Genomic DNA, 24,425 nt, shown 5'->3' on the forward strand with positions numbered 1-24,425 from the left:
CTCCATCCCCCCTCTGTCTCTGTCTCTCTCTGTCTCTGTCTTTCTGTCTCTGTCCCTCTTTCTGTCTCTGTCTCTCTCTGTCTCTGTCCCTGTCTCTGTCTCTCTCTGTCTCTCTGTCTTTCTGTCTGTCTGTCTGTCTCTCTCTCTCTCTCTCACACACACACACACACACACACACTCATTCAAGAGGCTATAGGGAGGGGACATATGACTCACAGTCCTCAGGTCCATGGTAACAAAGGTGACTGAATGAACCCTTCTAGATCTGAGGGGTCCTTGAGATGTTCAGTAGAGCCTGGGTAGGGCAGGGGACTCTAAGAGGCCCATAGCCTAGTTCTGGCTAAGGCTCAAGGCAGTAGAGCACTTCATGGCTTGTTGCCTTGACAGAGCAAAGAGAATTTCTCATCTCTATGTCACACAGAAGTGTCACGAGTGTGCAGAGAAAGCAGGGCTTTCATTGGGTATTTGTGATGATGTAACTAAATAAAAGACAAATCCCCCTTTCAGTTATAGTAGCCCCCTTTTCCTTTTCCCTTTTCCAGAAAGGCTCTTCCTATGTAAACCAGGCTGGCTTTGAACTCACCATCTTCCTCCAAAGTGCTGACATTACCTGTACAAACTGACATGGCCATGGGGTCCCGGAGTGGTTTACCTGGGTCCTTTCATGGGGATGGAGGGCTGGGATGGGTGAGCCGGGCCCGCCGTCGGCACGTCTTCCATAAGATGCAGCTGACGACCAGCAGCGTGGACAAGGAGTTCAGAGCTGGGACGACGATCACCACAGTTTGCAGGCTGCCCTTATCTGGACAAAGGGATGGGCGTCAGGCGGATTGCTCTCCCAGGGTGGGCTATGCCTCTGACCTCTGCAGCCATTTCCCACATGACATTATCGTCCTGTGTCATCAAGGAGGGATGGGACAGGGCAACAGAGGCAGGGATTGGAGGCAAAGACTGTGGGACCTTGGGAGAGGTTGTCCCAACAAAGGACATGACGGTAACAGCCCATCCTTTTATGCCTTGTCTTTCTCACCCCAGCAAGCCACTTCCACTAGCACTGTTCACCAGCTGGGGAAGCTGCAGGGCACAGGAGGAACCGCAACCCAGAGCTGCAAGTCTCTGCACCATGAGCTTTCTCCAAGCACGTTCTGAACACCGACTGTGAATGGGCCAGGTGCGTGGCTCACACACAGGCTCCCAAGAGTCCCTCAGAAAACTCTAGCTGTCCCCAAGTGTCAAATAGCCTTGGCCTGCATAGCAAACCGACAATTTTTTTCTGTAGACATTTAAAAAAGCTATTAATAGGGTGTGATGGTGCATGCCTTTATTCCCAGCATTTGGGATGCAGAGGCAGGTGGATCTCTGTGAGTTCGAGGCCAGCCTGGTCTACAAAGTGAGTCCAGGATGGCCAAGGATATTATACAGAGAAATCCTTTCTCAAAAAAACAAAGAACAAACAAAAATTAAAAAAAAAAAAACTGGGGGACAGCATATTGGAGTGCATATGGGAGTGCATGCCATTGTGTGCACTCGCAGAGAACAACTTCTGAGAGCTTGTTCTTCCGACTCTGGTTCTTTGGGATTGAACTCTGACCATCAGGCTGGGCAGCAAGCGCCTTTACCTGCTGAGATCTCTCATGGGCCCCACGGGCCGATGGGAAAACAGGCTGGTGAGGTGAAGTGTCTGACTCAAGGTCACCCAGCTGGAAAGTGGCAAAGGTCAGGTCACACACTGGCTGGTCCCACCATTGTCAGCTCTGCTCTGCCTCTGATAACTCCATAGAGCAGCCAGAGGGCGTCCCTGAGAAGGGATATAACCGAGGGCACAAAACCCTTCTCTACTGGAAAGAAAAGGGTCAAGCAGGGCAGGGGCTGAGAAGACAGGGCAGGGACCAGGACCAGTGCACACCAGTGACTTATTTTTCTTTTCTTTTTTTCTCTTCTCTCTCTCTCTCTCTCTCTCCTCTCCTTTCTTCTTTCCTCCTTTCCTCCTCCTCCTCCTCCTCCTCCTCCTCCTCCTCCTCCTCCTCCTCCTCCTCCTCCTCCTCCTTCTTCTTTTTTGAGGCAGGGTTTCTCTGTGTAGCCCTGGCTGTCTTGGAGCTCACTCTGTAGATCAGGCTGGGCTCACACTCAGAGATTCGCTTGCCCCTGCCTCCCAGGTGCTCAGATTAAAGGTCTGTGTGACCACCACCAGGCGTAACTTTTATTCAGTAATGGGCCATAGTTGTGAGGCCCCTGTCCTCGCACACTCTTACACAGGGACACCGTGTTGGAGGAGACTGAGCTCATGAGTATGGAAAAGGGGGCAGGGACATGGGCTCTGCTGTCCCACAGCGGGTGTCAGGTAACTGTAACTATTATGTCCCGTGAAACAGGAGACCCAGGATGAGCAATCCAACTTTAAAACAGTCACAGCCTTCCCAGGAGAAATCCCTGATCCCTACTCCCTCCATCTCTCCTTCTACCCCATGGTCAGTCTCCCAACTGTTGCCGCCTTCTCTCAGGTCTCCCTGCGTCCAGCTTGCTGCACCCTGAACTTTAGGAGTACACACACACACACACACACACACACACACACACACACACACACACACGCACCGCTTAAAAATGCTGTCACGGCTCCCTGTTGCCCCCAGGACGGCTCACGGCATGGCACAGCCCATCCCTGCTCTCCTCTCGGGCTCCACTGCTCTGTCTTTTGCTCTCTGCACTGGTCAGTTTGTTGTCAACTTGATATAACCTAGGCTCGCCTGGGACACGAGAACCTCAATGGAGGAGGAATCGCCCTGATCAGATTGTCTGGGAGAGATTGTCTAGATTGGTGATGGCTCTGGGAGAGCCCCGCCCACTGTGGGTGACATCATACCTGGCTCACCTGGGCTGTATGAGAAGCCAGCTAAGCATGAGCTAGAGACCAAAGGAGCAAGCAGTGTCCCTCCATCGCCTCTGCTTCAGTTCCTCCTAGTGATGGATCATGACCCGGAAGTGGAAGCCAAGCAAACCCCTTTCCCTCAGTTGCCATTTGTAAGTGTTTTATCACCGCAATGGAAAAAGAAAACCAGATCACCCTCACACTCAATCCTGGAAACAGAGCCTTCCTCCCTCTTCCTGTCCCTGAAGAGGCTGCTGTCTTCCAGAATCACTTTGCCTAACTCCTCCACATTTTCCAGGTCTCAGCTTCAGGGAAGCACCTCTTGTCTGAGTTCCAGTGACCCTGCCTTCTCCTAACCCTCAGTATTTTGCTGTGGTGAGGGGTCTGGTCACTATGCACTTCCTGACAGAGCCCAGGACCCTGTTTGCGGTTGCATACTTCAGTGCGTAACGCACAGTAGGTATGAGATGGGGTCTCTGGCATGGGTGACCTCTGTGGTCTGTCAGAGGAGGGGAGGGAAGAAAGGTCCAGCCCTTGCCCACCCCACAGGCAATCTGGAGACTTGGCCAAAGTCAACACTTCTCTGAAGGGATCTTGTTTAAACAGCCCTTCTCAGCTGACCCCTCCCCCAGCTCCCACCCCTCCTTCAGTCCCAGCCATTTGGCTCTAGTCCAAGGCTGCTGTTGGTTTCCCATCATCCCTTTTTGAACACTGAGTTCTGGGCAGGAGGTGAGGGTGAGCTGAGGAGCACAAAACCTGGGTTTTCCCTAGCTCTGCCCATGGCCTTGCTGTGTGCTCTGGAGGAGGTCATCTCCCCTCTCTGGCCTCAGTTCCAACAACTGTGGCCAGGAAAGAATTCTCTCCGCGTGCTTTGCCAGGCAAACAGTGATTACAGGCTACTCAGGAGCATCGTCTGGGTCCTCCCTGGCTTAGACTCTGGACTCCTCTGTTGAGTTGCAAGATCTGAACTCAGTGTTTTCTTCTGTAACGGAGGGATAAAAATGGCACCTCCTGTTTTAGGCTTATTGTGTGAGTTAAATGAGGTGACAGCTAATAATTATCGTGTTAAAAATGTCTCAAGGCCTGGTGCGTGACTGGATTAAACCAATCACAAGATGTGCTGGGACTTGGAGAAGAAAGAAAACAAGGATTTGAATTGAGCCTTGTATTTGAGAGTGGGGGACGAGCCTCAGGAAGCACATGGCCCGTGGTTCCCATTATATAACGGAGGAAACTGAGATCCCGGAGCAGAGGAGACTTAACTTGCCCCAAGTCACAAGGTTCAACACTATTTGGATCATCGCCTCCCCTGACCCATACCTGGTAATCACTGGTCCTTCCCTCAGCCGGCCAGGCAGAGAGGAAGCCCAATTAGGTACCAAAGCAAGTGACCAGTCTTCCTACCTAGCTTGAGTCCAGAGACCCACCTACCTCAAGGTCTACACTCTCCCCATGGTGGGTCTTGGATTTGCAATGAAGATGGAGGAGCCTAGGGTCCCAGAAATGGCAGAGGGAAGGGCTGGCATCGACTTACTGCACAGGTGGGCAGCAGTGGAGAAATTGCAGGAGGACCCAGTGCCCATCAGGGGATGTTGGAGCTTCAGTTCAGGCGGCCCGGATGAGGCAGGTACTCAGGATCTTTGAGCGAGTTTCCTTTCTGAGAGGGAGTGGGCAGGAAGTGTTTCACTCTGGGCCAACAGCCTTTAGCCTTCCGCTGCGGAGTGCTCCCTGCTCAGAAGGGGCCGGACAAATAGATCCAGATCAAACCCTGTATTAAACAGATGCTGTAAAAGGATATTTAATAGGGTGAGTGTGTGCTCACAATGTTTTATTAAGTGGGGAAAAGTGAAACATAAGTTGAGTACATTTTGATTGTGTGTGTGTGTGTGTGTGTGTGTGTGTGTGTGTGTGTGTGTGTGTGTAGGTCAGAGGAAAAACTGTGAGAACTGGGTCTTTCCTTCCAATACATGGGCTTCAGTGATTAAATCCAGGTCATCAGCATTGACAGCAAGTGCCCTTACCCAATGAGCTATCTCACCACCCTTACCCACTGAGCTATCTCACTACCCTTACCCACTGAGCTATCTCACTGCCCTTACCCACTGAGCTGTCTCACCACCCTTACCCTCTGAGCTATCTCACTGCCCTTACCCACTGAGCTGTCTCACCACCCTTACCCACTGAGCTGTCTCACTGCCCTTACCCTCTGAGCTATCTCACCACCCTTACCCACTGAGCTGTCTCACTGCCCTTACCCTCTGAGCTATCTCACCGCCCTTACCCACTGAGCTATCTCACTACCCTTACCCACTGAGCTGTCTCACCGCCCTTACCCACTGAGCTATCTCATCACCCTTACCCACTGAGCTGTCTCACCACCCTTACCCACTGAGCTGTCTCACTGCCCTTACCCTCTGAGCTATCTCACCACCCTTACCCACTGAGCTGTCTCACCGCCCTTACCCTCTGAGCTATCTCACCGCCCTTACCCTCTGAGCTATCTCACTGCCCTTACCCACTGAGCTATCTCACTGCCCTTACCCACTAAGCTATCTCACTGCCCTTACCCACTAAGCTATCTCACTGCCCTTACCCATTGAGCTATCTCACTGCCCTTACCCACTGAGCTGTCTCACTGGCTCCCCTACCTCAATTGATATCCCACTGACTGTAAGGCTGCCTATACAATGAGCTCCCTGGGTCCACCCCTCTCTGTCCTCCTGGCTCTGGTGTTATGGCTGACTCTATCACTCTGGGGTTTTTACATGGATACTGAGGGTCAGAACGCAGATCCTCCTGTGTGAGCAGCATCACTTTGTGGACTGAACCATCTGCCCCACAGACTAGTCTTTGTAAAATATAATCACTCGAGAACAAGACTAAACTTTATGGGCAAGATCCTTCCTGCAGTGACTAATAAAGCAGGAATTCTGCTTTGGACATCTTGACTGTGTTTTCCATAATTATACAAGAAAAACCGTTTCCTGGGGAAAGAAGCAGGCAAACGTCTTGACACTGCTCCACGACAGAATAGTCAGAAGGAAGAGTAAAGAATGATCGTGCTGCTATAGAAAAAATGTAGAAAAATTTTTGTTAATGTAAAGGCAAAAACTCCTGGAAGAACACACATGGACCGTTAGTAGCTGATGGTTTCTAAATGCAGAAAGAAGGGGATTCTGTTCTTCTCTGTCTGTTTCTCTTATTATTTATTTTATGTGCATTGATTTTTTTTTTACCTGCATGTATGTCTGTGTGAGGAGAGGCTGTCAGATCCCCTGGAACTGGAATCACAAACAGTTATGAGATGCTGTGTGGATGTTAGGAATTGAACCTGGGTCCTCTGGAAGAGCAGCCAGTGCTCTTAACCACTGAGCCATCTCCCTAGCCTCTGGTTTGTTTGTTTGCATGTTCGTTTGTCTTAATGAATTTGTTACTTTGTAATTTGTTTCAAATGCAGACAAACCGCTTACTGGGTCTCCGGCAGTTCTCATGGCTTCTCCTTGAGCACAGTCTGAGGTGACCAGCGAGGTGCCTCCTGGCATCCCTCCTTCTATGTAAGCCTCTGTCAGATGGCATTACATTTATGGTCTTAAGATTTCTCCCAACTTGGAGACCTGACCCCAGCTTTGGCCACATTGGTCAGCCCCTGTGTTCTGGGGCCCTCTCCTGTCTGTATCTGGATGAAGTGAAAGGCTGCCCTTCATCTTAAGACATGTAACAGTGGAGACCAAATGTGCTTCAGGTCCAGGGCAATGGACTCTGAGGGCCTTGGATGTTCTAGATGTGACCGGTTAAGCCAGACTTCAAGGGAAGGAAAAGGAGAGACCGAGCGCTCTAGACATGGGGAGGGTGTTACCCAAGCAGAGGTGTGAGGGACCGAAGCACACCGTCCATTGTATTAGAGACCTTACTAGCCCAAGTGCTATAAATGCCATTGTATGCACAGCAACTTCCACCTCTGGAGGAGGCTGTGATGAGGGACCATTCTCTTGCACTGGAATGACGCTAGGCGGAGTAAGGACTGAGGGTCAGGTGGTGGGCCTGGTCGACAAGAGTCCTGGTATTTCCAGCCTGTCTGGGTTAACAGGGTGGCTACTGCCACCTGCACAGTATCCTATGCAACCCTGATGTCATCTTCATCCCAGAGACTTGCCACAGTGCCTGGAATGCCACCATCAGCTGCCAACCTTCTGGACGACCTCTCTATTAGAAATACGAATGGGTTGGAGATGGACGCCTCTAAAGCCATGCACCAGCTGTCCTGAGAGAATGCCCATTCACAGTCTCCATTCAGAAGACTTCCGAATTCTGCCACTCCCATCCTTCGTCATCTTTGGGGTGCTGCAGTCCCAGTCCCTGACAGGCATCCCTCCACCTTGGACCTCTTTCCGTGAGGCCCCTTTCTTCTGAGCGCCCTGCCTTCATCCCTGCCCCTACTATGCTGAGCTCACCCTTGTGGCTCCTCTGCTCGTCTGGACAGGAGCCCTCTTCGCTGGCTTTTCTCCCTCCCCTGTGAGCCTCCTAGGAATCACAACACAGAGATTCTAGACTTAGCTTTGCCCCAGGCTGCGAGCCTTGGGCATAAACTAACCCTCTCTGAGCTTATCACCCAGGCTCCTTCAGGATTCAGACTCACTCACATCTGGGTCCATTGTTTTGGGAGGACTGCACCGGGACCTGGTCTTTTGTGTCTTTGACTTCAGCCCCCCGTGACGGTCTATGTTTGCTGTGACATCAGGGTACGACTCTCCTGGATATCTGGTCCAAAGTGTTGACGCTTTTCTCACTTCACCTCATTCCTCGAGTAAGGGAGGAGCACTTTACAGTAATAAGAAAGATGAGAACTGTCTAAACCTTTAAAGGGGATAAAACCACTGTGTGCGTTGTGCGTATGCATGTGCATGTGTGTGCTTGCCCAGTGTGTATAGTGTGGGCATCGGAGGTTGAGTCTGGGTGTATTCCTCTATTGCTCTCCTTCTTAGTTTTGAGATAGGATCTTTTTTTCTTTTTTCTTTTTTCTTTTTTTCAGAGCTGGGGACCGAACCCAGGGCCTTGCGTTTGCTAGGCAAGCGCTCTACCACTGAGCTAAATCCCCAACCCCTTGAGATAGGATCTTGCCAAACCCGGATCTGCCAGTCTTCACCCACTCCCCCTGGTGCTGGGCTTGCAGATGTGGGCCAATGCCCTTAGCTTTGGTGTGTGCTTTACGGATCCAAATTTGTATTCTCATGCTTGCACAACAAGCGCTTCGCCCACTGAGCTATCTCCCCAACTACTGGAAGACCGTTCTGTATTTAGGGCAATTTTTTTTTATACAAAGACAGAAGAGTAAAACAGGAAAATGAGCAGAGTTCAAAAGAAGAGCATTGATCTTTCCCCTGATATTTCTGTGCTGACCATTTCTGCCCTGCTTCCCATGATCTTTCCTTCCTCCTTCAGGTGGTCCAGAATTTGCAGGATTGGGACCGAGTGGACAGTTAGGATCCGATTCAGCACCTTGGCCAGCTCCCAGGACCTTCACCCAGCCCCCAGGATGTAAGCCTGTTGCAACCGACCTCTTGGCGTGGTGGTCCTGGTTCTAGCTGAGCTGGTGGTGAGCTTGGGGGTGTTAAACAGAGACCCAGGCAGGAGGGGAGGAATCTGTCCATGTGAGCAGTCAACCTCTTGGGATGGCCTCCCTGGCAGGAGGAAAGGCCTGTCCCCAGAGCCTCTGAGGCGAGCTGTGTACTGCCAAGAGACTTTATCTTTGTTGTTTTCTGTCTCTGCCACCGCCCCAGAGAGAGGGACAAAGAGATAATAGCCTCACTTATCGGAGACCAAATAGCCCAAGCTGCAAGACCCAATATTCCACTTACCCTGGTGATCGAGTAGATCTCTGAACTCTCCCCAGTAGACATGGGGAAACTGAGGCCAGCGAGGGTTAGGAGCCTGCCTTTAACCCATAGGGACCTGTGGTTTAAGGTCCCTCTTTGAAGTTCAGGATCCTAGTTCTGGTGGCTGTCCTGTCACCCGGCAGTCATCCTCAGAGTTGAGAATGCCCCTCCAGGGAGGTCCAGTGGAGTGCGGCCTTAGTGCTAACGGGCCTGCTTCTAGCCCTGCCAAGGAACAGCTGTGGATCCCCTGGGCAGCGTTGCTTCGAGGTTCTAACGCTGAGCTAATGACACTACCCTCGTGGGCTCCTCCCTATGGTTAGATAAAGCATAAAAATGTACTAGCACTTTGCTTGCAGGCTGTGTATGGGGACTCAGAATGAGCTTGAGACAATCAATTAGTCCTTCCCTACCCTTCCCTCTCGACTGCTTTGTCATCCTGACAGTCCCGACATCCTCCTTCCCCGTATCCCTTTCCCCTTCCCCCAAGCCTCACTCTGTAGTCCAGGCTTCTGACTCCAATGCTGGATCTTCCCACCTCTAGCACCTCCCCTTTCCTTGTCCACGTCTCTCTGCCTAGGAACAATCCAGGGTCTAGTATGGGGTCTTCTCTTTCATCCCACCTCCACCTTATAAAGGCACAGCTAGTGTCTTACAGGATCGGATCTAATCTCCCTCGCCCTGCGGGTAAGGAGAGAAAGAAATGACCCTTTAAGGTAACACGAATCAGTGAAAAGCCAGGAGTGGATCCCGAGATTCCTGTCCCACGGCAGAGCCTCGGAGGACCAGGCAGACCTCTTGTGAGCCACAGTCACAGCCTGTGTGCTCACGGGTAGCGCCCTGGTGGACTTTGGCCAGGATGCTTCCCCATCCGTTGGAGGTAGGATGGACTTCCTTCTCCATAGCAGCCTAAGGACTTCCCTGTTTACCTTGTTCCACGCTCCACACAGCGTACAGGAGGAAGGTGTACTTCTCAGCGGTCAAGGGAGCACAGGAGGTTAGAGAATCTATGTTGTTTCAGGTTCGACTGCAGGAGGCAGTTAAGGAGAGGCAGGGCCTCTGCAACTGTACATTTCGTAGCTCCCTAATAAAACATGCCAACTCCGTGCTATTAGCCCCATTCTCTGAGGGGAGTCACCGAGGCCCCATGAGGTTAAGTTGTTTTTCCTAAAGTGAAGCCTGATAGAGCCCAGGCCTACATCGTTTAAGAGACTAGACTCTTGCTGCTGTTTATCTGCTTTCCAGGATACCCCATCCTCCCGTAGGCAGAGACAAGGTCTTTCCCGATTGGCGAGCGCGCTGGCTGAGAACACAGATCTCACTGTCCAGTGTGGGCTGGAGGCTTCTTGGCCGTCACATCCTCTCTCTGGACTTCACTGCGCTCCTGATCTGAATCCAGCAGGGTTGCCCTGGGGAACTAGAATGGCCACCTTAATGGATGTCCCCCCCCTGGGGTACGACAGGCCGATTTGTGTTCAATCGGAATGAATGGGACGGACACCTGTGCCCTGTGATTTTAATTTAATACAAACTGACCAGAATGCACAAAAGGGGCCATGTTTTAAATAAAAATACTGCCAGGCATGGCCTGGCATCTGGGAGTGAGGGCGAGCAGGGCTCAGGGTTCCTCTTGCTCAGGGAGGCCTAGCGCATGGCAGTTGTAAGTGGGAGCCACTCGAGTTCATCCATTCAGGCTCCCTGAGGATGGGCATGCTCACTGAATCCCAAGTGCAGAATTGAAGTCCTGGGACTACAAAGGAAGGCTGAGGCTGGGGAGCCATTTTGTCTATATTTCTGGTGCTACCCACTCCTTAGGTTGTTGCCTCCGGGCTGGGACAGGCAGGGACAAGAGCCATGGAGCAGGACATTTTTAGTGGTTCTGTGTCAAAGCCAAGGCCTTGAGGTGGATTCATGGATTCTCCTGAGTTCTTCACAGTTGGATTCATTGGCAAGGAAATTGTAGATGGGCCTGTTCCACCACCATGCTAAGTTTTGTCTATGGCTGAGGCTGGAAGAGAAAGACTACATTTCCCAAGCTGCTTTGCAGTCTGAGTCTGGGTTCAGACTCAAGTGTCCACGAAAAGAATCCCTCTGAAAGATGTAGAACTGGGACCTGAGTTAAGAGGGGGTGGGGCAGGCTCGGACAACCACTTGCTGGCATGGATGGTGGCAGCCAGCAGCTTGTGGGGCAGCTGCAAACGGAAGCGACACTCTTGGTCACAAGACACAATCCCTCTAGCTGCTGGGAGTTGGCTCTCCCCTTCCAGCCCTTTCAGTGATCTTGCAAGCCACCGGGGAGCCAATTGCAAATACTTGTCCGATGAAGTCAACTAAAGTGGTTCTCGTTTGTGCATCAGGATCCTAAGGGAGCCAGATGTCAAGTCCAAGGTGGTACCCACTAACAGTCCTCCTGTGGTTCAGGTCCTGACAGAAAGAACTGCTGCCAGCACCCTCTGTCCCTGTAGCAGGTCAGAGGCCTGGCTGATGAGGATTGGCAGGACTTCTGTCCCCAGGAGCTGTTGGGGACTTGGATCATCCATTGGTGCTCTGTCCTGATGGTGTTCTGTATTGGCTTCTAGGTTCCTTTTATCTCACCCTGCCCCAGAATCCATAGGCTAGAAGGTGGTGGCGTGGTGTGGGCTGCCTGTCTTGTGTGACTTGCAGATTAGTGAGAGAGGAGGAAACTCACAGCTCTCGGCTTGGAGCACGGGTGACAGGAGAGGGTGACCCTCAAATAATCCTAGAACCAGCGTCTCCCTGGGTCCCCTGTGGACTTGGATCAAGAGTAAAGTGGCCCATAATTCTCCTGGTCAGGGGTGAGTCAATTCTTCCATGAGCATAAGAGGATTCTGTATATCTTATGGGCCGCAAGCGACTGATCACATCTGATCTGTCACGATGCTCGGTTAGCTGGGCGGGGGGCAGGGAGACAAGGGGAGATTCCCTTTCCCTGGGGGAATGGGGATGAGGGGTTGGGCAAGGGCTGCCCTGGGGAGAAGCCATGTCATATCCCATTAGGATCAGAGCTACAGGACATCAACCACAGAGCACAATCTCCAGCTCACAGACGGGGAAGAGGAGGCTGGGGGGGGGTTAAACAAGTGGCCTGAGGTCTCAGGGTGGCCACAGTGGGCCTGAGTAGCGCAGACTCTCCGTCTGTCAGGCAAGGCTCTTGCTGGTGGTCACAGCCCCAGGAGGCTTCGGTCTTCCTCTGCCCCGATTAGATGCGGACCGTGTTGATCCGCAGTGGCTGGACGTTCTTGCCGTTGGCATGGCTCTGGCCGGGGCTGAAGTAGGAGCAGAGCTTGCCAGGGAACTTCTCTCGGAAGGTATAGAGCCAGGACATGTCATCGGCATTGTAGAAGATGAGGAGGCCCTGGTCATAGTCCAGGAAGACACCCACCTTGTCAAGCTTGTCACGGACATTGAGCCTCGTCCAGGGCTCTGTGCACGCGCTGTACTGGTTGCCGTCGTGCATAACAATGCAGTAGAAGCCACGGCTGGGCTGGATCTGGATGCTGCCCTTGCGACTGGCAGCCTCGTGGGCTAGCCCAATCACCCACTGGGTCTTCTCTGCCACCACCACTTCCCAGTAGTGGACACCACTACTGAAGGCCTCAGAGCCCAGCACTGACACCTCCACGTCAAAGCGCTTCGGTGAGTCCTGCAGTGGTTGTGGGTGTAGGTTTCCATAGGCCACGATGGTGCAGTCGTCAGACAGGATCAGGCGCTGGTGGGCAGTGCCTGGGTCCAGGGTCAGGGCAGCCGGTACTAGATGGGAGAGAGAGGAGGGAGGAGAGATCATTTAGAGAGAAGGCTGTAGACCTACTATCCACTATCCCTGGGAGAAGGTCCTGGTTGGTGTCCAGGAGGCTGCTGACCTACTGGTGACCCTGAATAGAAAGCCTGCCCTCTTGTCTATTTCTTCCTCCTCTGCAAAATGGAAAGCCTACCATCTTTGCACCAGGCTGCAGAGGTGTTAACTGGACGCTCCGTGGTCACTGGAGGATTCCCATGCAAAGTAGCAGAGGAGGTCCAGAATTGCTTCAGAGCTGGGAGGGAGCGTGAAGATTAGCCAGATGATACTGCCCCCTAGAGGACAGTCTGGAAATGTGCGTCTCTAAGACTAGTGGGATGGGGCGGTTACCAAGTGAGCTAGGATCAGGAGTCGGGATCAGTCTCAGGAGGGGCTGCTCACCCCCACCACTGACTTCCAAATGCCCTGCCAGACATGCAAGTGGTCCAGAAATCTTTGTATGATGATCCAAAAGTACAAGCTGCCTCCGTAGTGATGTGTAAACGTGAGACAGTTTTCCTTTTGTTTTGTTTTGAATTTTAAAACGCATTGAGGGTTTTGGAACACAGGGACCCGTCAGGGAAGGCTTCATTGTATTGTTATTGTTTGGAACTAAGAGTCACTTGCTCTCTTGGAAAACACATCTCTAAGGGTGACACCACTGACACAGACAACCCCCTGAATGCCGTTTCAATTACAATATGAGCACCTGGTTACGTTGTATTTTCCAGGGTACCTCTGCACGGGCTTCTACGTACTGACCTTCAAACTATTTAATTATGAACTGGGGATGTAGTTCAGTTGGCGCGGTCCTTGCCTGGCATGGACGAAGCCATAGGTTTGATTCCCAGAACCTCATAAAACGGGGCCTGGTGATATATTCCTGTAATTGAAGCACTCAGGAGTAGAGGCAGGAGGACCAGAAATTCAAGGTCATCTTCTATTCCACAGTGAATTTGAGGCCAGGCTCTGCTGCACGAAGTGCTGTCCCAAAGAAGTTTAGCTGCAACCTGCTTCTATTTTCCCTTTACAGTATGGTCAGTTGTTATAAATGTGCACGCACACCATTGTACGATCACATATATGACAAAGGTTATAGGTATGATCTGAGATTTTAAATTTTGTTATTAAAAAAAACCCAGACAATATGTCCCCAAAGGTTGTAAATCTCTACTCTTCCATTTAACAGACAGGAAAGTCAAGACCCTCAGGAGCCCTGACTGATCTTAGGTCAAAAGATGCTATTCAAGGCCACCTGGCCCCCGGCTGCAGCCTCCCTCTTCATTCAGGCCTAACTCCTTTGCTCACGCTGTCCACCCTACCCCCACCTACCCTACATCCTCTCTGCCACACAGATCGCCCTAAGAGGCTCTTTCAAAGGCCAACCCTCTAGGAGCCGTCATGGAGGAGGACTGAGCTGGTTCCTCTTCATGGAAGAGGACTGGAACTCCAGCGCTCTCTCTGTGTGGCTCTCCTACACAGGGCATGGCCTTCTGAGCACATTTCCCACCAGCTGTGCATCCGAGACCAAGGCCTGGGTTGCAGTGAGCTCAGCTTCTCCTTGAGAGATCAGGGCCAGCATGGAGCCCAGGATGGGCAGGCTCCTGGGCTCTCACATGTACTCGTCTCTGACAGTGCTGAGCTGGTGGTGCAGGTTGGGTCACCCGGTTCTGAGCTGGCCATACCGGCTTAGCAGGTCTGATTTGACAGTCTCCTGAACGATTGTCAAGGCCTCTGGCTTTTTCCTTCTGCTTACTTTGATAACCTGCTCTGGGGACGGAGGGAACCTGGCACTGGCACTCGTCAGCTACATGAATCTTTCCAGGCCAGAGCAGGACAGATAGGAGGAGCTAGGGGAAGCGATGGCTTATGACTACAGTTCCTCAGGGGCAAGGACGTTTCCCAGCTCCTGGCTCTTTTCTTCTCAGCTAGAGCAGGGTCATGATGGCTCTACACGGGGACCACTATCACTCCCTAGTCAGTGCCTCTGCAGACTGTACACACCCAGAGAAATAAGACGCCCCAATGCTTGTGGCTGTCTCCCTAGGCAGCCAGAGCAGGTCCAGCATCCTGTTTCTTTCTTTTTTTTTTTTTTTTGGTTCTTTTTTTTTTTTTTTCGAGCTGGGATCGAACCCAGGGCCTTGCGCTTCCTAGGCAAGCGCTCACCACTGGCCCCAACCCCCCAGCATCCTGTTTCTTATGAATCCCTCACAGGCTGACTGACGTGTGTGCGTGGAGCTTCTTTCACGAGCTGGGGTCCTGGGAATTCACTTCTGCGTCTCATGCTTCCTCAGAGTGCAGGGAGCTGTGCGAGAACCAGGAGCCCTGGTATAGAGGGGCCTGTGGAACAATCCTTTGTCCAGGGGGTGTGAACAGGGAGGTTAACGGACACACACGTGAACTTTTGCCTGTATTCTGTCAGTCCCTGGGCAGTTGGTCAGAACAAGAAAGCCCCTGCCCTGTGCAGTGTGAAGAACTCCCGCAGTTAAGAGGAAAGGCTAGAAGGACGTGGGAGTGTGTGTGCACGTGTGTGTGTGTGTGTGTGTGTGTGTGTATGCGTGTGCACGCTCGGAAACTATTTAGATACAGAGGCTGCACTGTTCATACTATAGGCAGTGGGGATCTGTTGGGGTGGAGAGGATGTGTGGGTGCTTGGGTCCCAGGGGAAACACCAGCATTAAGGAATTCAGGCTTCTATGTCCCAGGTGTAAGGAGATCGGTAGTGGGGAGACCCCAAAGATCAAGGAAATGTCAGGGGGAACCCAGCAAGCAGCATGAAGACTCAGACTGACTCTTAAGCCTGTGTAGGACATTGTGAGCCCCTTCTAGAGTCACTGCTGAGTGGGTCGGGCTCCTGGTGGTTCTGAGACCAGTGAGACAAGGAACAGCCTGTGGGCAGAGGAAGGCCTGACCCAGGGGAGTCCTGCAAGTATAGGAGGCCAGAAACATCCATCCTCTGGGCAGGCCCTGATTCTCCAGCGATGGGGCCAGCTCCTTGGGGCTAGGGCTAGGGCTGAGCCTGGAATTTTCCCTAGGATACAGGTGTGGCCTGACTCTGAGTGTCTTTTGTACTCTAGAGATTGTGAGGCTACGACAAGGCTCCCAACTCGTCTTAACAAAGGAACCTACCTCCAGACCTTGAAGGTCTCTCCCTGAAGCTGGCTGAAGCAGTGGCCTTCAGAGGGAGCAGTCAGTGACCTGAGGGTCACCCTGGTGTCGCAGCTCCCCTTCCCTCTACTCCCATTAAGAAGCCTGAACTCTCAGGAGAGTGGCAAGACCCAGTGGAGCCAAGGCCTTTCCCCAGGCTCACTCAGGTCAGAGTTCACCTCTAGCTGTGACATTCCGACATTCTTGATTTATAAACGAAAGGCTGGGCCTGAGGCCTGCCTCCTCTCCAGGTGTGTCCTGAGTCTCTGAAATCTCTCTAAGGTTTGGGTCAAAAGGCATCCAGGAAGGGTCACAGATTTCCAGACTCCATGAGGATGCTTTCTGTTCTTCAACTTTCCCCCAAGCAGCAGAGAAAGCCCGCCCAGGCCCCCAGGCCAGAACACTCTTTGTTCTCCAGTATAACAAGGGTATGATGGACAGGAAATACTCCTGTTTTTCCCCCCTCCAAGCCAGGCCTTAAAGAAGAGATCTGTTCCCACAGGCCTCCCACTTCCTCAGGCCCTCAGGACTCTCAGCTTCCCTTCACAGTCCCTGCACAGACCAGGCATCGCCCTACAGAGAGCACCACAGCAATGCCAGGGTCACGATGATGGTTGCCCTTTCTCAGAAGGGGAAACTGATGCTCTCTGAGGTCAATTGTTTGGTGTGAAAAGTGAGTTGGAACATGATGAGTTAACCTTTCCATCGCGTGGTCCCAGAAAGTCTGACTGGCGTGTGGAAAGTGTCCATCCTACATAGTAACAAAGAGTAAAGCTTTTGCTTACTAAGTTACAGATCAACTTTACAAAGAAACCAGTTCCCTCCCTTATCTACCCTGGGCAAGGACCAGGTCCATCCCTAAAGTTTAGGCGAGAAAACTGAGGTTCAGCTGAGGGGGAGCTTTGCCTTGGGTCGTACAGTGGGGCGGGGAACATTCTGGCACTCACAATGATTCCATCCAGATGAGTAGCAGTGGGGGGAGAGGCCAGACAAGGCCGGGGAGACTGAGGAGGGAGAGGGGTGTCTGGTGTCCTTGGGACAATGGGTTGCCTGGCTCTCTGGGAGTTTGCACCTGGGAGTGTGCGATTAGGCTGGCTCGGTAGAGAGGGTGGTGGGTGAAGGGCTGGGGGGCTGGGCGGTGAGCTGGAGGTGATGAAGCATAGAAGCTGCAGAGTAGGGGACAGGTGTTAGATGGGCTTCTCAGGTGACTCAATGGGCAGGTTGGGCTGTGAGGGAGGGGTAGGCAGGAAGCCACTGGAAGCCATAGCTAGGTCCCTGGGGGAAAGCAGCCCTCCCATCTGGACATAAAAGGCTCTGGTGCTCACTGAGGAGCCGGAGTGACTTCATAGGTCCTGCAGACAAAGAAAGGGGCCCAGCCAAACAGGTCGCTGTTGTCTGAAGTCCCAGGGGAATTTACTCAGGGAAGAAGGCTCAGGTCACACACCTGTCCCCTCAGTCTTTTTGCAGGCGGTGTTCTCAGGGCCTGTGGTCCTAACTGAGGCACTTTTGTTTTCACAAGAAGTCTGACCATGGCCAGAGACACTTTGGGTTGCTATAACAGAGGAGAAGGGACAGTGGCATCTCCTGAATAGAGGTTGAAGGTGTTGCTAGCCTCCTGTGTGTTGGACAGGACCTCCAGCAAGACCCTGTTGGTCAGTGGTACAGAGGGAGGTAGACCCTGCTTGGAGCAATCATTTGCTCACTTGTGACAGAGGCAAAAAGGAACACTATCATCCCTGTTGTTTAAAGGATGTAACTGGCCTAGAGGAGGAACGGGGTCAGGGGTATCTAAGGGCCTACAGCAAGGCCCTTCATTCAACACTTACAGAGTCCCTACTGTATACGCTAGGCACTATTCTAAAAGCAGACCTGGGTCTAACATCTGTTCTTTTAATTCCTTCATGAACAAACACTGATTGCTGGCTGTTGAGGATCAATTGAACCCAGCATCTATGATCTTAAAGCTCAGAGTCCAGAGAGAGTGAGCCCACACACACGGATCAGGCATCACGACCAGGAAACCAAGAGGGTGACAGTTCAGCAGAGGTGCTTAAAAGCAAAGCTACAAAGGAGAGTGAGTTTTGGTCGTCAAATACTGACGAAGATGCCAAGGTCTCCAGACAAATGTGCAGAGGACAGAGAATTTAGCTGGCTCAGTACAGCCCAGTGTGACGTCTTGGGGAGATTTGACTGATGGGGTGAAGTACCTATGACACAGATGGAGCAGTTTACAGCAAGGCAGAAAACTTTTAGACGACCTACTCAAGGGGTGCCCCTGGGTCCCGGGGAAGGAGGGACAAAGATCTCAGGGTTCTTGTCTCTGTTCAGGTGTTCTGCTTCACCAGCACATGGTTTGGTGTGAAATTCCCTTAGAGGTGGGGTGCGGGGGGAGGGCACACCCCAGGAAAGCAGTTGAGTTTATTAGAAATTGTTCTCTCCCCACACCCATTATTAGGCACTGAATTAGGGGCCGCCTTCGACCCTAGGACAGCTGGATGGCTAGTATACTAGATGAGGCCTGCAACCTGTATGAGAGCTCCAGCTCTGTGCCCCAGCATCTATACCCTGAAAGACTGTACTCTGTCTCTGCTGGGGCTCAACTGGCGACATCCTGAGGTGACTCATGCTTCCTTTGGAACTTCTGATTAATCCCCCGTCCTCTCTTCCCCCAGATGCTGCTCCCACCCCTGCTACTGCCATATCCGAGGCTTCTGTGATATGTATAAGTCTCATGTCAGAGCCCTTATCCTGCTAGACTGTCAAGGGCTGGTCACTTGTCTGTCTCTTTTGACTCTTGAGGGACATTCACTGTAGAATAAAATAATCAACCCATGCAGGCAGATGGCCTCTGACTCCTGTGTTAGGACAGGGCACATCTGTCCCTCCGCTTGGGGAACAGGCACAGTAATAGAACATCTAGTGGAGGGTTTTCTGGAGACACAGGGAGCTCTGCATAAGCTCTGAGATGAGGCACAGCAGATGACCCATCCCATTGCTTAAGCTCCGAGCCTCCAATTCTACACGGGTGACATGTGGATGGCCATGGTAAGTATCCCAGGACCTGAGTGGGTTATAAGGGCATGAAACATTTAAAGAACCAAACAGAACACGAGCAGGCCCTCTGCTCACTTCCTGCTCTGCCACCTGTCACCTCGGGCCCAGGTGGCCATCCATACTTCTCCCTGTCTCCGCCAAGAGGACAGGCAGAGTCTCACCTGGGTGGATGTCCTGAAAAGAGATTTCCAGATGGTGTACTGCAGGGGGCCCGTGTACTTGGAGGTCGGGAAGTCTTCGTACGTTAGGTTGGTCTCATGAGTCTTCCCTTTGAGCCTGGAGGGAGAGCGGGAGAGAAGGCTTTGTAGGGTCTGGTAGCCACCTCCAGGGTGTGGTCGGCCATGAGTGATATGTCTGTGGGACTGAGGTACAAGTGCCAGCTTTTTCCATGCCTGACCTTTCTGTTACCTTCGGTTTGCTTGCTCCTCTGTAAAATGGGTACTGTGTGGTCGTTTCTCAGGCTTCTGGGCAAAGTCAAGTGCAGAGGGGTACTGTGTTAGAGCCTGCCTTTCGAGGACTGCATGGAGTACTGGACAGAAAATGCTTAGCTCAGTGGCTGGCTCAGGGCCAACATCTAACGCATGACGTTAGTGCTAAGTGTTGATCTCCAGCAAGCCAATATTCAGGGAAGCCATGAATGGGAACTTTGAGAAGCCTGGCCTTGACCCCTGGCTTCCCCACCAGCCCAAGTAGCCTTGACTAACTGATCTAATCTCTGAGCCTCAGACTATACTCGTGAAAGGAGGATGAAAGTAATGTAACTCTGCAGGAGGCTCAGAAGGTTACAGTGATATAACGTCTATGTAGAATGATACATTGTATCCGTAAATCGGCTGAGGAGATGGTTCCGTTCCTAAAGTGCCCGCCTTGCCAGTAGGAGGTCCTAAGTTAGATTCCCCATCACCCACATTAAAACGAAAACAGGTGTGGTGGTGCACACTTGAAATCCCAGCACTGGAGGATTGATTCTCTGGAGGCTCGCTGGCCAGCCAGTCTTAGCCTGCTTGGAGAAGTCCAGATCAGTGAGAGACCTCATCTCAAAAGACAAGGCTGGGGCTAAAGAGACACCTCAGTGGTTAAGAGAGCTCGCCCATCCATACATTGTTGGTATACACCCAACACACACACACACACACACACACACACACACACACACACACACACACACACAAATAAAATAGAAGCCTTAAAAAAAAAAACCCACAGTGACTGGGCTGTGGTGGTGTGTGCCTTTAACCCCAGCCCTTGGGAGGTAGAGGCAGGCAGACCTCTGAGTTTGAGGCTAGCCTGGTCTACAGAGTGAGGTTTAGAATGGCAGGGCTTGACAGAGAATCCCTGTCTCAACACCCCCCCCCCAGCACCCTCCCCAAAAAACCCTCAAGGTGGAGAACACCTGAAGAATGACAGTTGAGTTTGTCCTCTGGCTTTTGTACATGTGAACACAACATTTCTCCACAATGAAACAGCATAAAATATATGTGACATATAATACAAAAGTGTGTTAAATGACTATAAACATCATCAAATACTGCTTATGCTGTTATAATACTGATAGAATATATATATGCGTATATGTTCTGAGATACAATTTCACTATGTAGCCCAGGCTGGAACTCACTACGTAGCCCAGGCTAGCCTCAGACTTGGGACAAACCTCCCGCCTTAACATTGCTAGTGTTGTGATTACAGGTGTCAGTCACTATGCCCAGCTCAGAATATATTATACTCAGGATAATACGGAAGATCTTCAGCCCCAGCTCTAATACATTTATACCAGATTCCTTTAAACAATCGTGATGTGATTAATGAATTATCTGCTGGCAGCCCCAGCTCCCTGAACCCCCTCACTGCCTTGGTTGGGTTGGGAGAGGCACTGGGGAAGCCTGCGGGCAGGTTGCACTAACCTCTCAGACAGGGAGGCCACTCCAGCAAGGAAGGTGTGCCGGTCGGTCTCAGCCAGCCGCTCCTGCAGGATCTGGGCCCCCTCTTGCACCTTTCGCAGTTGCTGGCTGTAACGCTGGACCTTCTGTTCAATATCGGTCAGCGTGCGGGCGGTGTCAGCCTCCAGCTCCTCCAGCATGGCCTTCTGCCGCTCTCGCAGTAGCCGGTGCAGCCGCTCAAAGGCCTCCCCAATGGTGGTCCGCAGGCTCTTGGTAGAAGACTGTGGGGCGGGGTGGGGAGCAACTGTCAGGGAAAGTCTAGGTGGCACCCAGTGTGAATCTTACTGTGTTCAGTTGCCAATGGGAGGGGGAAGCCGGAACACAAAGATGGGGAAGGAGCGGGGGCTTGCTGGGCAGGAAACGGCACATAGAGCAAGGAAATGAGATGGGACCTGCACACACCTAGAGACACTCCCTTCCCTTAGGCCCAAGAGGAGATGAGGGAGTGACTGGGTCTCTAGCTGTAGTGGGCTCAACTACCTGAGCTCGGTGTTACCTCGTTTCCCTATCTGCGAGAGGGGTTACAAAAGCCATATTGCAGGGGCACGTTTATCACATGGACCCTGGGCAGAAGGAAAGCTGACAAGATGGTGGTTTCTAACAGACATCCGCATGGAGAGATAGCTTCTGATTGGGCTCTTGGGTTGGGAGGCGTGTTGGTTGGGGATGGGGAGGTGGGGGCGGGCAGGCAGAGAGGGCAGCTAGAGGAACACTGACATTCACACAGGCTACACAGGATGTAGCCACAATGTGGGGCCTGCCTCTGCAATTTCACTTTGTGGGCCTCTGACTGGCAGTTCACAGAGTCAGAGACCCCACTGTGCTCAGTGCCTGGGGCTCTGTGGGAGGCTCCACAAAGGCTCAATTAGGGCCTGTTCTCTCCTGTGGTAGCTGCTGGCCTGCAGGAAGAACAGCTGGCAGTGGGCCAGACTCCCTGCGCATGCCCACCCAACACGCCAGGAAGACAAAGGCGGAGTGGACTGAGAAGCTGGGGATGGAGGCACAGACTGCCGAGGCCTCCTGGAGTCTCTCACCCAGAGAGGATGAGGCTGCCGCTTCTGGGAGGATGGGCTCCACCCACCTCCCCCTATCCTCCAGAGCAGTCTTCCAGGGCCTCCAAGTTTCAGGGCTACCCTGTCTGGTTCCTGCTAACCTGCTTTGCAGCACCGTTCACCCAATGGCTGCTGCTAGTCTCGGTTAGTCCCCATTTCTGTGTCTGTGCACTGGGGGAGAGCTCCTCCAGAGAAACTTTTGTTTCACTTTTGCAGGTGTTAGGCAGGCTCTGTCTCCCCCACAGTGTCCCTTTAACCCTTGCACCAGTCCTTGCTAGGTAGGAAGGTCATGTTCCCTGCGAGCAACCTGCTCATGTCCCCGTGAGCATCCCCAGGCCTGATTCATACTGAAGGTCAGGAGCAGCTTGTGTGGTGGAGGGGACAAGGATGGAGGGGACGGGATGGAGGGACTTGCTTAAGATTGCATCGCAAAGCTGGGGGCAGACTATGACTCCTTTCTAACGTTATGAACCCAGGACTAGAGAACACGAATGGAGAAAGCGGATAGGAGGCAGAGAGAGGGGATCAGGAAGTGTGGCATATCAGAGTGTCAGCCAGGAGTTCTGTACTCAACCCTATTGGGTCTTCCAAACTCCTTACAACGTCATACATTTTGTCACTAAAACAAGCTTCGGGGAGGAGCTGGGGGCTCAGGTCTGTCTGTCAGTCTCTCCCAGCTGAAATTTCCTCAGTGATAAAATTGGGATTACACTTTCCTACTTCCAAAGGTGTTTTATTATTGCTGTTACTTTCTCATTCAACTTGCCCAATAACTAGTTACTGTAGGTCAGGCACTGTGCTAGGTCTGAGGAGTCTAGCTCTCATGACTCCTTTCATCTTGGGGGTCCCAGGGATTGAACTTTCAGTCATTCAGTTCCTCGGTGGGGAGGGCAGTCCAGTTTACCACATTCCCAGACACACACTGGGTCTGGTACAGCTGTGGCCATTTCAGAAACACTCTGCCAAGAACATGTCATCTCAGAGCCTACCAAGGAAAACACGGTTGGAGGAGGGAGAGCAGACAGGCCCCCAAGGCGAGGCCATTGGAGGGCAGGCAGGCGCGGCAGCGAAGCCAGTCAGACACCAGGTGAAATATGGCCTCAAAACCTCCATCAGCATTTCTTATATAAATACACCCGGTCCAGACAGGAAGCCAGGCTGGGGAAAGTGAAGGGGGCGGGGCCCCCAGCAGCACACAGATGGACAGGAAAGGCGGGCAGGAGGTCAGTGGAGGAGAAGGAATGTGGGGGGAGAAGAGGGGTGAACAAGGGGAGTGCAGCCGGAGGGGAGAACAGGCCCATTCAGACAGGTTCCCATCTGTCTCTCCTCATGGGAGCAGTGCGGAGTCGTTGGACAGAGAAACTAAGAGCAGAAACACTGAGGTCACAACCTTGGAGCTGTTTCCCATCTCTCTCCCACTGAGGGGTCCTGCTCAGAGGCCTCTGGAATGTCCTGAAGAAATGTTTGTCGTGACCCTCCCAAGACCACGCAGTGGGTTGGTGGCTACAGCTGATGTGCAGATGGAGGTTACCAATGGCTTCTCCAGGCCAGGTGACCCCAAGACTCTGCTCCAGTGATGCTGGCTTTCATCTTGTAGAGCAGGGTCATCCTAAAGTCATTTCCCAGAGTCCCCCTGTATGGGAAGCTCTCCTTCCAGCCCCGATGTTCTAGATTGAACTGGTCAGAGTCCCTACGGTTCAGACAGAAATAGGCTTTACCCAAGGTCACGGGGTCAGTGTTAGGACTGGATGTGAGAACTCCTCTCGGGTTAGGGATAAAAGGCTCTTTCCCATCACTGTAGCCAGAGACCACGGAACAGAATTTCCTCCCACTTCTCAGAGTTAGAATCAGGTTTCCTCAACATCTTGAGATAAGGTCTTGCCATGTAGCCCAGGCTGACCCAGGACTCAACATTCTCTATAGGTGTGTCTCATGACCCCTGGCTTAAGAGTCCTTTTCTCTATGCTTGAGTCCAAGAGGGGAGATGACATCAGTCATGGCTTGGAGGGGACATGCCACAGGTGGCTTCTGGGCATCGAGGGAGGGAATAATAAAGGAGAGAAGGAACAGGAAGAACAAAAGGGACCAAGCAGATGTGTTCAGGCCCTCAGACAGCCAGAAGTCTTCAGAAGGTCCCTGGTCCCACCACAACTCTGTCAAAGTTGAAGAGAAATGGCCCCACTCTGGCACCAACCTGCTCTGTGACATTGGGGGTGGGTCTCATTCACTTCCTCAAAAGCTCCGCTCCTACCCATCCTGCCTCCCTCTCACCACGCTTATGCACCCGGAAGCTAGGTTTCCTCAGAGGGCTAGAGGATCCACCCTTCAAAGCCCTACCTCACCGCTGTCCGCCCCACTCCCACACGGGGCTGGGCTCACCTTGGTTTCTGCCAGCTGTCGCTTCAGTAGCTGCAGCGCCTCCGTGTGCTCTCGCTCGCTGTCCTGAAGGGCCTGAAGCTGCTCCTTCAGTTCTCTCTGAAATACACACAGGGCCTGCATGGGGGAGCAGGCCACACCCAGCCAGGGCAGTCCTCGATGACAGAGGGCCTAGCTCTGTGGACAGCTGGGGCCTATCCTGCCCTGCCCCAAGCCCAATATCCATCTCCCCGTACAGTTTACACCATATCCTGTTCAGTTTGTTCCCAAAATCCAAGGGAGAGCACTTTGCCTCTCAGCCATACCCTAGACCTCTTCTTA

At 52.3% G+C, this 24,425-nt stretch overlaps 1 protein-coding gene across 1 annotated transcript in view; it reads right to left on the reverse strand.

The window, feature by feature from the left end:
- Window positions 1–10,245: 10,245 nt before the first annotated feature.
- Window positions 10,246–24,425, reverse strand: part of Trim62 (tripartite motif containing 62) — a 28,490-nt gene continuing 14,310 nt past the window's right edge. The window contains 5 exon segments of the mRNA XM_032897436.1: window positions 10,246–12,510; window positions 18,898–18,918; window positions 18,921–19,012; window positions 20,641–20,897; window positions 24,108–24,203. Coding sequence (XP_032753327.1) covers window positions 11,960–12,510; window positions 18,898–18,918; window positions 18,921–19,012; window positions 20,641–20,897; window positions 24,108–24,203 — 1,017 coding nt within the window. The 3' untranslated portion in view covers window positions 10,246–11,959.

The sequence above is a fragment of the Rattus rattus genome, chromosome 1 (assembly GCF_011064425.1).
Source record: "Rattus rattus isolate New Zealand chromosome 1, Rrattus_CSIRO_v1, whole genome shotgun sequence".
In the NCBI taxonomy this organism is placed as follows: Eukaryota; Metazoa; Chordata; class Mammalia; order Rodentia; family Muridae; genus Rattus; species Rattus rattus.